Genomic DNA, 11,758 nt, shown 5'->3' on the forward strand with positions numbered 1-11,758 from the left:
AACATCACCATGACAACAATGTAACAGAATGTAACAGAACAACAATGTAGCTACCTATTCTCACAGTGTGATGGTGACTTCATTTCTCTCTCCTGTTTGGCAGAAGTGGCTTGTTTCCATATTACCATCTCCACCAGTAAACGGCAGCACATCAGGCCTGGGTTCAAATAGTACTTGTTTTGGACTCAAATACTTTTCTATGTTCCATTGACCTTGCGTGGTGCATTTGAGCCAGCCAGGGGCAGCAGAAGGGGAGGGTTTACACTTTTAGGATCAATTAATTTGTTCAAATGCAGAAAGGCATTTGAATCCAAAAGAAATACTATCTGAACCCAGGCCTGCAACATATCCAGACCTACCCCAGTAAAGTACCTAGTGGGGAGGTATGAAACCACAGGTATACAACTACAGCCCCCAGCAGCCTTCCACCCAACCCCAACCCCAACCCCAACCCCATCCCACGCCACGCTCTCTCACCTTGGCCTCCAGGTCGGACTCGTAGAAGGGCCACAGGGGGTAGGCCCCACGGATGCGTTTGGCCCCGGGGTACAGCAGAGGGCCCAGGTCCACGTAGGCCACGCCGTGGAATGAGAGAGGCTCCTCCTCTGCCTGCTGCCCCCCCGCCAAAATCACAAAAACACGTGAGAGGACATCTCACTCCCTCAACACCAGGAGAGGAGCTCAGAGACCAACTGAGATCACCACCATTTATGGGAGATCATTATTTGGTGCATAGGATTCACAGATAAATGTCAACAGCAACTTTTGATTCCTGCCCTTCTGTCCATCCGGCGAAAGAGACAACATACCTAGGTACATGTAATAAAGAATCTATACCAGCAAATGGACTGTGGTATGGACAAAAGTGAAACACAAAGGTGAAAACAACAGTACTAGCATTTCTTCTGACAACAGAAAGAGATGAATGTGTATTCACATGATCTGAAGCTGGCTTAAGTTAAATAGGTCTCCTATCTCTGTTTTTAGAATGGAAGTTCCCCTTCACGAGGAAAAGAATAAGAAGTGATAACAAATGGCGAACGCTAAAAGGTGAAAGGGGCCTGGACTCCCTCGTGAGAAAAGACAGACACACAGACCAGGCTCCCTCCTCAAATGCCCGGGAGGACTCACCGCCTTCCCAGCTTTCCCTGCTTTCGGGGCCCCGCCCTGTGGTGACCTCATCACCTCCACTGGCCACAGGCGACAGGCCTCAATCTGCCGGGTCAGACTGGGTAGGGGTAGGGGGGCGGGGGGGCGGGGGGGGATGCAATGTTTAAAATGTATTGGGATTCTAGTATTGAAAACAACAAAGGAACAAACCTCCTTTACCCCCCCTGGAGGCCTCACCTGGCCACTGCCCCGGGATCCAAAAAACAGCGCCGTTCTGTGTCCCAGCTCACCCTTTTCCTGTCCGTCTCCACCTCCGCGCGGAACTCCCTGTCCTGGGACAGACACACACACACACACACACACACACACACACACACACACACACATCCTCATTCATCATTCATGTAGAAATTTTGAGTCAGTCCTGGGTAGTGAGCATACTAAGCATTTCTAAACTATACCTCCACACCAGTCAGGTCTCCATCCTCTGTCTCAATTGGCTGCATATCTATAGAGGTTCCTGGCACGAACTGGGCTCCGGGGGCCTGCAGGGGCCCCAGGGGCCACTTTTTGGGCCTGGAGTGGGGCTCTCTCTCCCCGCCCGCTTTCAGCACTCCGTTGGAGAACAACAGCGTCTGCTCCTTCTGCATGGGGGAGTGAAAGAGAGAAAAAATAGAGAGAATGCGCAGCTTGTGCTTCTGCACACGAGACACACGGGGATCCGATCACTAGGGGCATCTGCTGCTCTCGCTGTTGGGTGAGTCATCCTCAGGCTCAGATGGTTCCACCACACTAGGTAACAAAAATACAAGACCCTCCTCCCTCTCTCTCTCTCTCTCTCTCTCTCTCCCACTCCCTTTCCCTCTCTCTCTCCCACTCCCTCTCTCTCCCACTCTCTCTCTCTCTCCCACTCCCTCTCTCTCCCACTCTCTCACTCACTCCCTCTCTCTCTCTCCCACTCCCTCACTCACTCTCTCCCTCTCTCTCTCCCACTCCCTCTCTCTCTCCCTCACTCCCTCTCTCTCCCACTCCCTCTCTCTCACTCCCTCTCTCTCTCCCTCACTCCCTCTCTCTCCCACTCCCTCTCTCTCACTCTCTCTCTCTCTCTCTCTCACCTCCGTTGACTGGGGCACCTGTAGAGCGGCAACATAGTTGAAAGGGGGCCCAGTGCCGGTATTCCAGGATTCTGGGACGGAATATGCTGTTTCCACAGCAACCCTGAGTAGATTCGATTGGCTGAGGTGGGCATCAGACAGCAGAGGCTCAGGGACACAGATGGTCACGGCCAGGGTGGGCTGCGCAGCAGGACGAGAGGAGAAAATGTCTGCATCTCCAGCAGGGCTTAGCATGGCTGCGGCCCGTCACAAAACACATGCACTCACGAACACTCACGCACACACGTGCGCACACACACTCACAGGAAATCAAGCACATATTCACAACAGCACACATACATGAATACACAGACATGCACACACACTGAGGACACACACATGAATACACGGACATGCACACACACGTGAACACATACACAAATTCACGTTAACGCACCCATACACACATGCGCGTACACATACACAAGCACCACACACACACCGCCTGCACTCACCTGGCTGCTGGCCTCAGAGGCAGCCTCTCCAGGCGAATCGGGGGTCAGGTGCAGAACAGCCACACAGGTAGAGCTGCACTCACCTTCAGGAGGCCAGGATTCAGAGGCAAAGCCACATTAAACCCAGACAACCAACAACTTTGTCTGTCATACAGCTCCACTCTGTTGCGCTGCTTTTTTTCAGATTAGGCAATTCAAGGGTTTAACTAATATGATGTTGGGGGAATTGGTCTTACCCTGGAGGAGAGGCAGCAGGTCCAGGGTAGCCTGGCCCAGGACTATAGACTTCTCCTCCTTCTGTTTCTTCTCTTTGGACAGAACCTCCATCACTGTCACTGCAGATCAGTACAGACGCCATGTGAAGGTTAAGGTTTTCAGTGCACACACACACACTCTCACTCCCTTCCACACCAGCACGTTATCTAATGTTATTCCCAAATTAAGCGCTCTAATCTAATCATCAACTCATTAATTCAATTTTGTTTTTGTTCTGTTGAGCAGACACCTCAAAGTGAAAGCACGGTATGCACTCACAGATTAGTGGTTTGTGTGCCAGGTCGTCCAGGCTATTGGCTCCACTTCCACAACTGAAGCCACAGGTGAAGTTATACTCCACACTCTGGTCAGGTAAGGTCTCCATCTTCTGTGATTCCCCCAGCACTGAACCGCTGAACTCAGCCCTCACCACACTGAGGTACGACTTGCCCTTACCTCCCTTCTGTGACACAACATTTATATGATATTCGCATTAGCATTCAAATATTTATTTCAATACTAATACAACTGAAATAAATAAAATAAAACAGTATGCACACGTGTACCCACTAACCAGACAGACAGGTCTGTTTTCACTGTCAATACACACACACACACCCACACACACACACACACACACACACACAGTCGTCAAACAACATAATTAAGTGTCTCAAAATGCAATGTTTAACGGATAATATAAACTGCTGATGTCTGATCGGCAGCTACATAATACATCAGGTCCATGTAAGACCTACTCTGACGTGTGGTGATATTGATTAGTTACATTTGACCGCCAGCATTAGACAGTTAATGCTAACACATGCTCACCAAGTTGTTTCCATTTAGAACAGTTATTTGCACAGGCACGGTCTTGTCTCCGACTGTTGCTTGAAACTGTTCCATCATTGCGATGAGTAGTTGAGCACCGAAGAATTTATCACTTTGATAGTTGCCTAAATTTATGTTTATGGTTTATGGTTTACTGGAACACCGGTTTCGGCAAGGCAGGTTCGCTCAGCGTCCTGTCGTTTCCATGGTTGCAGCAGGACTGCGTAGCGAGATATAGCTTCTCCATTTGCTTTTGCGAATTATATAGTTTTGTAGAAAGTCAGATTGTACTTCGTGGAGCGCCAAATAACGTAAAACGTCAACTAATAAATAATACAATACAGAATGTACATAAATGACAACTCCAAGAGGACAATGACACTTTTAAGTATTGAAACTGTAACTTGCGAGTTAAGGTCCTGTCAGCTAGTTAAGAAGATAAAAAGTTGTAACTTGACTTTTTCAACCGCATCCGCTCAGAATGGTTAGTAGTCTGACTTTAAGTGTGTTTATATAATATATTGAGGAAATACATGTTATTAATGGGATATAAAACATTCTAGATTTATATACGTGTAATTTTAGAATAGCGCGTTTGCAAGACCCGACACTGCCCATTTCCGGAAGTGGAAGCGGGCTATTAGAAACTGAACTGAAGTTTGTTTTTCTGACAGTAACGTTATGCAGCAACACAGTATTTGGTTGCCATGCAGGTGTTAATAAATCAGTCCCGTTTGGATCAGACATTCGAATAATAGTTTCGGATTAAAGTGTGATGTCTTGGATTCCAGAGCTGTGTTTTTAAGTAGCATGTCACTGCTGAAGGTGGTAGACGAAGCACTCCTGTTAATCCAGGTGGAGGAGGCCAAGATTAACGAGAACATCCATCAATTAAGAGAGATTCTGTTTTCCATGTGAGTTCTGTGATTACACGTTAAACTGCGAAATATATTGTATGCAATTTTGCGCTGGTTTTAGTTTTATCTTCACATTACTAGAAACGAAATTATACGAACAACCAACACCGACGTAACCATTAAATAAACCGTCTAGTTTACCATAGATAGAGGTGAGTTGAAGTCTGTCAGTTTTCTCCTGCAGACGGTGTAAAATAATGAGAATGACAACTTTAACGAATATTGCCATAATGTTGTGGTCTGCTATGCTGTCCATGAAGACATTCTTATTTTGAAAACACAAGAAAATACAGTAACTTCAAAAAATATTTATTGCGGAAATGTAATGTAGATTTAACATTCTGCTTTCATTAAGAGACGTTAAATGCTACCCCGACAATCAAAGCAGTGAAATGTGTCTGCTTATGTGTGTGATTGACCTACTTGCAAGCAAACAGATACACGCATATGGACGTAATTTACATTCCGAATAGCGAAATTGATTAAAACAGATCCAGTCGGCTGTGTATCAGATATTTATCAGACTTGTTTCTTACCAATTCACAACATACTGTTTCATAGGAAAGCACAACCAAGGGATGCTCCCGAAGAGGAAGTGCCAACAACAGATAATGAGGAAGGTAAACCCGTCATGTCACTCATTACTCATTTAATGAGTTTTTAAATGAGCTTGTGGGGCCGAGATCACAGTGAAGGCAGCAAACCGTTTTGTTTTCCATAGATCACTCACATGAATGCTTTTCAGCAGCAGCTGGCTTTTTGAATGTTTCCATTTGGAGCCCAGTGTTTTGCTTTTTACATCTCTAGTCTGGAAACCTCCCAAGTGGTTTGCAAAGACGTATAATAAGAGTGTGTGTGTGTGTGTGTGTGTGTGTGTGTGTGTGTGTGTGTGTGTGTTTGTGTGTGTGACCCAGGCGTGCTGCCAGAGGAGAGAGAGGAAATGGAACTGCTGGAACGAGTGCTACAAAGAGCGTTACGGGTTCGCTGTAGATCGGGGACTGCGGGAAGTGGGGACGGAGCTGCGGTGGGAAGCGGCCAGGCTAAAGGTGGAGGCTCAACCGGTCGGACTGTCTCCAAACCCGCCAGCAAACCCAGTGTGAACCCGTCAGCCTCCCGGAGGTCTGCCTCAGCTCCGCGGCCTTCCAAAGAGGCGGGGGGCGAGTCGGGTCGTCGCGCTGGTCCGGGTCCGGGCGGTGTGGCCCGAATATCTGCCCGAAATCGAGCGGTTGTCCCAGGGAGGGCGGTGGGCCCTCGACGCCCGGACACAGGGCGGAGGTCTGCCCCAGCACCTGCCGCAGGTGAACACCGCCGCCCCCAGGCCTCTTCGGCAGGGGCCCACCCGGGAGCCGCCCAGAGAGACCTCTGTGCTGGAGATTCGGGCACCGCCTCAGACACCAGGCTGCGTCCTAGTGAGGACCCGACGGCAGTGAGGTGCTTGGTGGGGTCCGGTGTGGGAGACAGCAGTGAGGTGGAAAGTCTCTCCTCCACAAAAGGAGATGGGTAAGACACCGTTCAGTGGAGCGTAACTGTCAGGGAGCTGGGCGTATTGCTTAAAGAGAGCAGGTTAAAATCCCCAGTGTTCCAGATGTACGGTTAAGGTACATGACTGGGACCCGCAAGGTCGGTGGTTCGATCCCCGGTGTAGCCACGATCCACACAGCCGTTGGGCCCTTGAGCAAGGCCCTTAACCCCACATTGTCTCCTGCTTAGTCTAATCAACTGTAAGTCGCTTTGGATAAAAGCATCAGGTAAATAAACATGTAATATAATAATACATATACACTCACTGTGCACTTTATTAGGTATTTATTAGACTTCTGCTGCTGTAGCCTGTCCGTTTAGGTTTGATGTGTTGTGTGTTCAGAGATGCTCTTCTGCATGCTTCTGTTGTAATGTGTGGTTATGTGTGTTACTGTCACCTTCCTGTCAGCTTTGACCAGTCTGGCCCTTCTTCTTTGACCTCTCTCAATAATAACGCCTTTTTGCCCGCAGAACTGCTGTTCACTGGGTGTTATTCGTGGAGACTGTTGTGCTTGCAAATGCCGGGAGATCAGCAGTTTCTGAGATACTCAACCCACCTGTCTGTCACCAACAATCATTCCACGGTCACTGAGATCACATTTCTTCCCCATTCTGACATTTGACCATGTCTGCATGCTTTTATGCATTTAGTTGCATTAACAAGCTGGTGTACAGGTCTACCTAATAAAGTGCTCACTGAGTGTACAGTGCAGCCCGTAAGTATTTGGACAGTAACACTGTACAAAAAAGGCCTGAAATTCCTACATGGTTCACATGATATGGTTGTGAATACCCACAAATGACAGCAGACAGTCTCTACTTTAACCTCATTGTTTTCAAATCCAGTGTGCTGGAGCACAGAACCAAAAAGCAAACATTGTATCTGTCCAAATACTTATGGACTGCACTGTAGGTATGTTCACAGTGGTAATTGCTTATAGATTTTCCCCAAACAATGACCCCAAAGACTTATTCTGCACTATGCCCACAGGGATATATATGTCTGACTGGTAAAACAGGGCTAAGTTTTATCTCTGTGGTCTTACAGCACTGGTGCTAAAGATCTGTGTCATAAGCAGGATAGCTTGGTTCTTCAGCCCTGGAGAACAGGGCTCTTTGCGCTTCTGAAGTCCAGGTTTTCTGATGCCTGTGTGTTTGTGACAGGAAGCCATCTGTGCCGCCTTCTGTCTGGAGAGCACACAGGACCAAGCACGGGAGGTCAGTGAATTTGTTTTCTGTTCCAGACAGGTCAGTGAATGTGTGCTACTCCCCCACTTCAGCCGGAGTGGGTGACTCTGCCTGCGTGACAAAATTAATTAATTGAAAATTAATAAACTTCTGTAACCTTGAAATGATGAAGTGCAACCACCCTGGCTTTTCAAATGTCTTATTTTCTTACGAAAGCTTAACTCAGGACCTCCTAGGAAAACCCAGATTTGTACTGTTTTCAATTTCCTGTTATGAATCTGCAGATTGTGGGACAAAGTTCTGACAGCGGCATCTAAGCCCGTGGAAGAGAAGGCCCAGTTCACTGAGAGGTTACTCGGCACTGTATCCAAACAAGTTTAAAAATCTCTAAACCATTTTAAAACTTTAATGCCTGATTAAACAAATGTTTCCTCGTAACGGTACACATTCCAACGCAGTGCTGCATAAGATGTTAAATATAGCTGGTTTAGTGTGAAACGCTGTATGTTTTCATCTCCAAATGCATGTGTAGGTTGCCACCCCACTGTTCCATTCTTATGTGAGGAAATACCATGGAAACAAACTGCGGTATTTGACCCACCCCTCTCAGTAACTAGCCTTTGAGGAGCCTTGTTTTAGTACTCCTCTTCCTTCACTGCAGTACACTTTGTTCTTTGTACCATACAAAAGTCAGGCTGGTCCAGGACTAAGCTTAATCTGTGTCCATGAGCCCAGCCATATATGTATTTCGTGTTATGTCTGTGTTGTGCTCTGTGCAGCATTATTCAAGGGTCTTGGTGTGCTTTACAGTGGGGGTGGATTACTCAACAGAACCACCACCACCACCACCAACCTGTGATAAAGATAAAGCCATTTTGTGCCAGTAGTATTTTGTCCGGAGTCCATTTTGTGTCTGAGGTGGCTGTTTTCCTTGATGGACCATCACTGTGTGTGGGGCAGTTTCCCTGCAAGTTACCTGCCTGCAGCCCAGCAGACACGAGAGCAGAGGTGGAGAGGCTGAGCCGGCTGTGCCGAGCACTCGCTCACTGTGTCCAGGGGGAGGTGCTGGCTCACAGGACGGCCAGGCGACCAGGGACAGGTATGTGGAGGGGAGGGAGACTGGGGCAGAATGGGAGGGAGGGAGGGAGGGAGAGAGAGGGGAGGAGAAGATACAGGGATACAGAGAGACAGTTTATTATCTAAAGGGTTTTCAATATTTAATTAATTTATATCCCTGCTTCCTCCTTTGAATAATTTAATGAAGATCAAGTTTTAAATTGTGCCCGTGCGAGTGCATATTTACCCATTTAGAAGACACTACTTATCTGCTGTGACTTGCAGAAGGCATACAAAAATATTTGGTGAAGTTTAGCAGTGGTGCAGTTTTCAGTGTAATTGTCACTGTCCACAACTGCAGCATGACGAGTGTAATTGTATGGAATGGGCATAGTCGCAAGGTGAAAAGGTGCCTTGTGATGATGATGTAATGCACCCTGTGTGTTTGCAGGTGCCTGCTGGGAGTTGGAGTACGAGTCCTTGCTGATGCAGGAGGGCCTGGAAAAGATGGTGTTGGACCTCCAGCGGAAGGTGGAGAAGCTGAAGAGAGGTAACGTGCCCATGTTTCGCCATGCACCGAATATTACTGAAAAACAACTAAAGGGCTAAACTCACTGCAGATTTTTAAGGTGAAAACAAAAAACCAGACTAGAACTATGAGCCTTCTTAGAGTACGACCACGCTGTCTCTCTTAACTGAGACAGAGCTTCAGATGTTGATGATCGCATGGGTTTGGCGTTTGCCCAGTCAGGCCATTTGCGGAGGAGCTGTACAAGAGCCAAAACTTCCCATGGTGCATCATTCTGCAATTCCCGGTCTCTGATTAAGCGCATCTGTTGCCACCCCCTGGGGTCTCGCTGGGGGCTGGGATGAGCCCTAGGGCGTGGGCTCTCGGCCCAGCACCCCCACTCCCTCTCCCCACGGCGAGCGCTTCTCTGCGGACGTGTGCGTTTTCAGGACGCGGGCCGCTGTGTGAACCACCGGACCCGAGTGGGGCGATCAGTGCGTGATTCCGTCGTCGTTCAGGGGAGGGTTATTTTTGGAAAGGAAGCGGCGGGGTCGTTTTTCGAAAACCGCTCTCACAGCGTGGAGGGAAAAGAGAGAGAGAGAGAGAGAGTGAGAGAGAGAGAGAGAGGGCAGTGACTGTTCTCACAACCTCTCTGCTGATAGCTGCCCTCACAGACGATTTGTCGACGTGCCGAAAACGAAAACGGAAGGGGTGCGGACGTCCAGCTCGCGGCGTGCGTTTCCCTGGAAGTTTCTGGAAGCCGTCCCGTCCCTTTCGGAGCTGACGCTGAACCGCGGGCGCTCCCAGCTGCTTCCTGTCTTGAGAATAGCCCGTGTGTCCCTCAGATGACGAGGCGTGGGACGGACGGGGGCCTGGAGACTGCTGTCCCGTGCGGAGACGGAGGCGGGGGCGGTGGGGCGACCCGGGCCTGCCCCGCCCGCTCGGGTACGCCAGCGCGGCCGAACTGCGGGAGCTGGAGGGGCTGAGGCTGAGAGTGGCACACCTGCAGCAGGAGATTCACCTGCACCAGGTGAGACACCACCGCTATCCTGCTCTTATCTAAAGCCACTTACAGTCCAGGCCGATCCCCCCCCCCCCTGTAGCAATGTGGGGTTAAGGACCTTGCTCAAGAACTGCACTGGTCTTATGGTGGCTACACTGGCTTGAACTAATCACAGTCCTCGAGGTGAGAGAACTGCTGCTTTTCCACCCTCCCTTTACCTGGGAGTCAGGTGTGATGACAGTCTGGCCAATCAGTCACACTAATTGTTCAGCTAATTACCTGGGAGAAAGAAAAACCAGGGATTTGGATTTGAGGTCCAGATTTAATGGTTATAGGTGTAAGTACACCTGTACCAGGTACATGGACACACAAGACACACACATACACACACACACACACATACATACCTGTACCAGGTACAAGTTTCATACACACCCCTGTACCAGGTAACAGTCGCAGCATGTCACACACCTGAACCCTACTTTTGGTAAAAATGATTCCTTTGATTGCGTTTATGTCATAATTGATTTGTACATTTAGAGCACAGGAACCCTACTTGTATCTTACAGATTGGAGTTTCTTAAACTGTGGGTTGAGACCCAAAGTGGGTCACAGGAGTGTTTGCGGTGGGTCCCGGAATGAGTCTGTGGGCCATTGGGCTATGCCAGTATGTGTTTGATGGGTTAGGGAAAGCGCAAGATTTCTAATTCGGGTCCTGATATTAAACTGCTGAAGAACCAGTGTTGCAGATGTAAGTTTCTCCCCACTTACCACTGCACTGATGCTCAAGCAGAGAAGTTTTACATGTTACATGTCCGTGTTTGCCTCCTACCTGAGAACCCTCCCCCTACCATTTACCATTTCATGTGTATGGATGTGCTGTCTCCCCTTCAGGTCATGAGAGATGCCCTGACCCCTTGCCTGACCTCCGCTGAGTCTGCCCGGGGAGCTGGCGTGCTGCGGGCCCTGTACTCCCTGCTGGGGGAAGGGGGGGCGCAGTTCCCCGCCGTGGTCCTGGACCCGGAGCCCGATTAGCCAGGCCGCGCTAGCGGGAAGCACTCGGACAGGAACTACAAACTGTGCCAATTTCCCACAAACTCAATGAGAACAGAGAGAGGGTTGGACCAAAAGAATCCGTCTCTGAATCGATCGTTTCTTTTAAATCTACTTGTGCGCGTGGACTGTTTAATGACCATTTCCTAAATCAGCTGGTCTGATTTGGCTCCCCGTATTATGACATCAGAAACTGGCGTATTTGGGGAATGATGACCTTCTGGTGCACTGTGACCTCATTCCCCCCTCTCGTCGTCCATTTTGTTTGTGTCCAACATTGGCGACGGCAAAATGATTCATTTGAACCAGTCATTCTACCCGGCTCTTACTTTTCTACGTCCGCCACTAATGTGAAACAGATTTTCTTGGAGATCACTGTGTGTGTCATTTTACAACATGTTTATGATTTCATTCAATCAAAGTGCATAGGGAATAAAATAATTACAAGTGATAAGTGAGAAATGTATTTTTCACTCAACCAGTGGAATTTGCCACATGAATAGCTTGTGCTGCAAGAATGTTTTTTGGACATTTTTAATTCATTTTACCCAGTTTTTAGGCTTATGCCAAATACAGTATGTGGCGATTAACAACAACGGTAAGGGGCAAATGTATTCTCAACACGTCAGCTTTATGCTGTTTTACATTTTATGCTGTTGTAATACTGATCTCCACCAGCAGATGGTGCTTTCCTCGCATCTTGAGCA

General features: G+C 48.4%; 2 protein-coding genes across 2 annotated transcripts in view; one reads left to right on the forward strand and one right to left on the reverse strand.

Annotated features, from left to right (window-relative positions):
• cfap70 (cilia and flagella associated protein 70) overlaps window positions 1-4,083 on the reverse strand; it is a 17,847-nt gene extending 13,764 nt beyond the window's left edge. Inside the window, exons 1-9 of the mRNA XM_061224165.1 lie at window positions 3,806-4,083; window positions 3,254-3,437; window positions 2,956-3,054; window positions 2,720-2,802; window positions 2,226-2,405; window positions 1,572-1,754; window positions 1,348-1,442; window positions 1,132-1,228; window positions 478-612 (exon numbers count right to left, since the gene is read on the reverse strand). Coding sequence (XP_061080149.1) covers window positions 478-612; window positions 1,132-1,228; window positions 1,348-1,442; window positions 1,572-1,754; window positions 2,226-2,405; window positions 2,720-2,802; window positions 2,956-3,054; window positions 3,254-3,437; window positions 3,806-3,883 — 1,134 coding nt within the window. The 5' untranslated portion in view covers window positions 3,884-4,083. The remainder of the gene's footprint in view (window positions 1-477; window positions 613-1,131; window positions 1,229-1,347; window positions 1,443-1,571; window positions 1,755-2,225; window positions 2,406-2,719; window positions 2,803-2,955; window positions 3,055-3,253; window positions 3,438-3,805) is intronic.
• Window positions 4,084-4,416: 333 nt separating this feature from the next.
• Window positions 4,417-11,505, forward strand: LOC133114624 (tubulin epsilon and delta complex protein 2). The gene is made up of 9 exons (XM_061224164.1): window positions 4,417-4,719; window positions 5,284-5,342; window positions 5,637-6,222; window positions 7,408-7,461; window positions 7,716-7,794; window positions 8,392-8,530; window positions 8,939-9,037; window positions 9,841-10,025; window positions 10,893-11,505. Exons 1-9 carry the CDS (start codon window positions 4,616-4,618, stop codon window positions 11,031-11,033), a joined length of 1,446 nt encoding a protein of 481 aa, XP_061080148.1. The 5' UTR covers window positions 4,417-4,615; the 3' UTR covers window positions 11,034-11,505.
• The last annotated feature ends 253 nt before the right edge of the window (window positions 11,506-11,758 follow it).

The sequence above is a fragment of the Conger conger genome, chromosome 16 (genome assembly GCF_963514075.1).
Source record: "Conger conger chromosome 16, fConCon1.1, whole genome shotgun sequence".
In the NCBI taxonomy this organism is placed as follows: domain Eukaryota; kingdom Metazoa; phylum Chordata; class Actinopteri; order Anguilliformes; family Congridae; genus Conger; species Conger conger.

Bases quoted from the DNA above. Each gene is read 5' to 3' on its own strand.
- LOC133114624 (XM_061224164.1), top strand. From the start codon at position 4,616: ATGTCACTGCTGAAGGTGGTAGACGAAGCACTCCTGTTAATCCAGGTG. The intron at 7,462-7,715 runs GTCAGTGAATTT...ATGAATCTGCAG, and splicing joins CACAGGACCAAGCACGGGAG to ATTGTGGGACAAAGTTCTGA. The intron at 7,795-8,391 runs GTATCCAAACAA...TGTGTGGGGCAG, and splicing joins CTGAGAGGTTACTCGGCACT to TTTCCCTGCAAGTTACCTGC.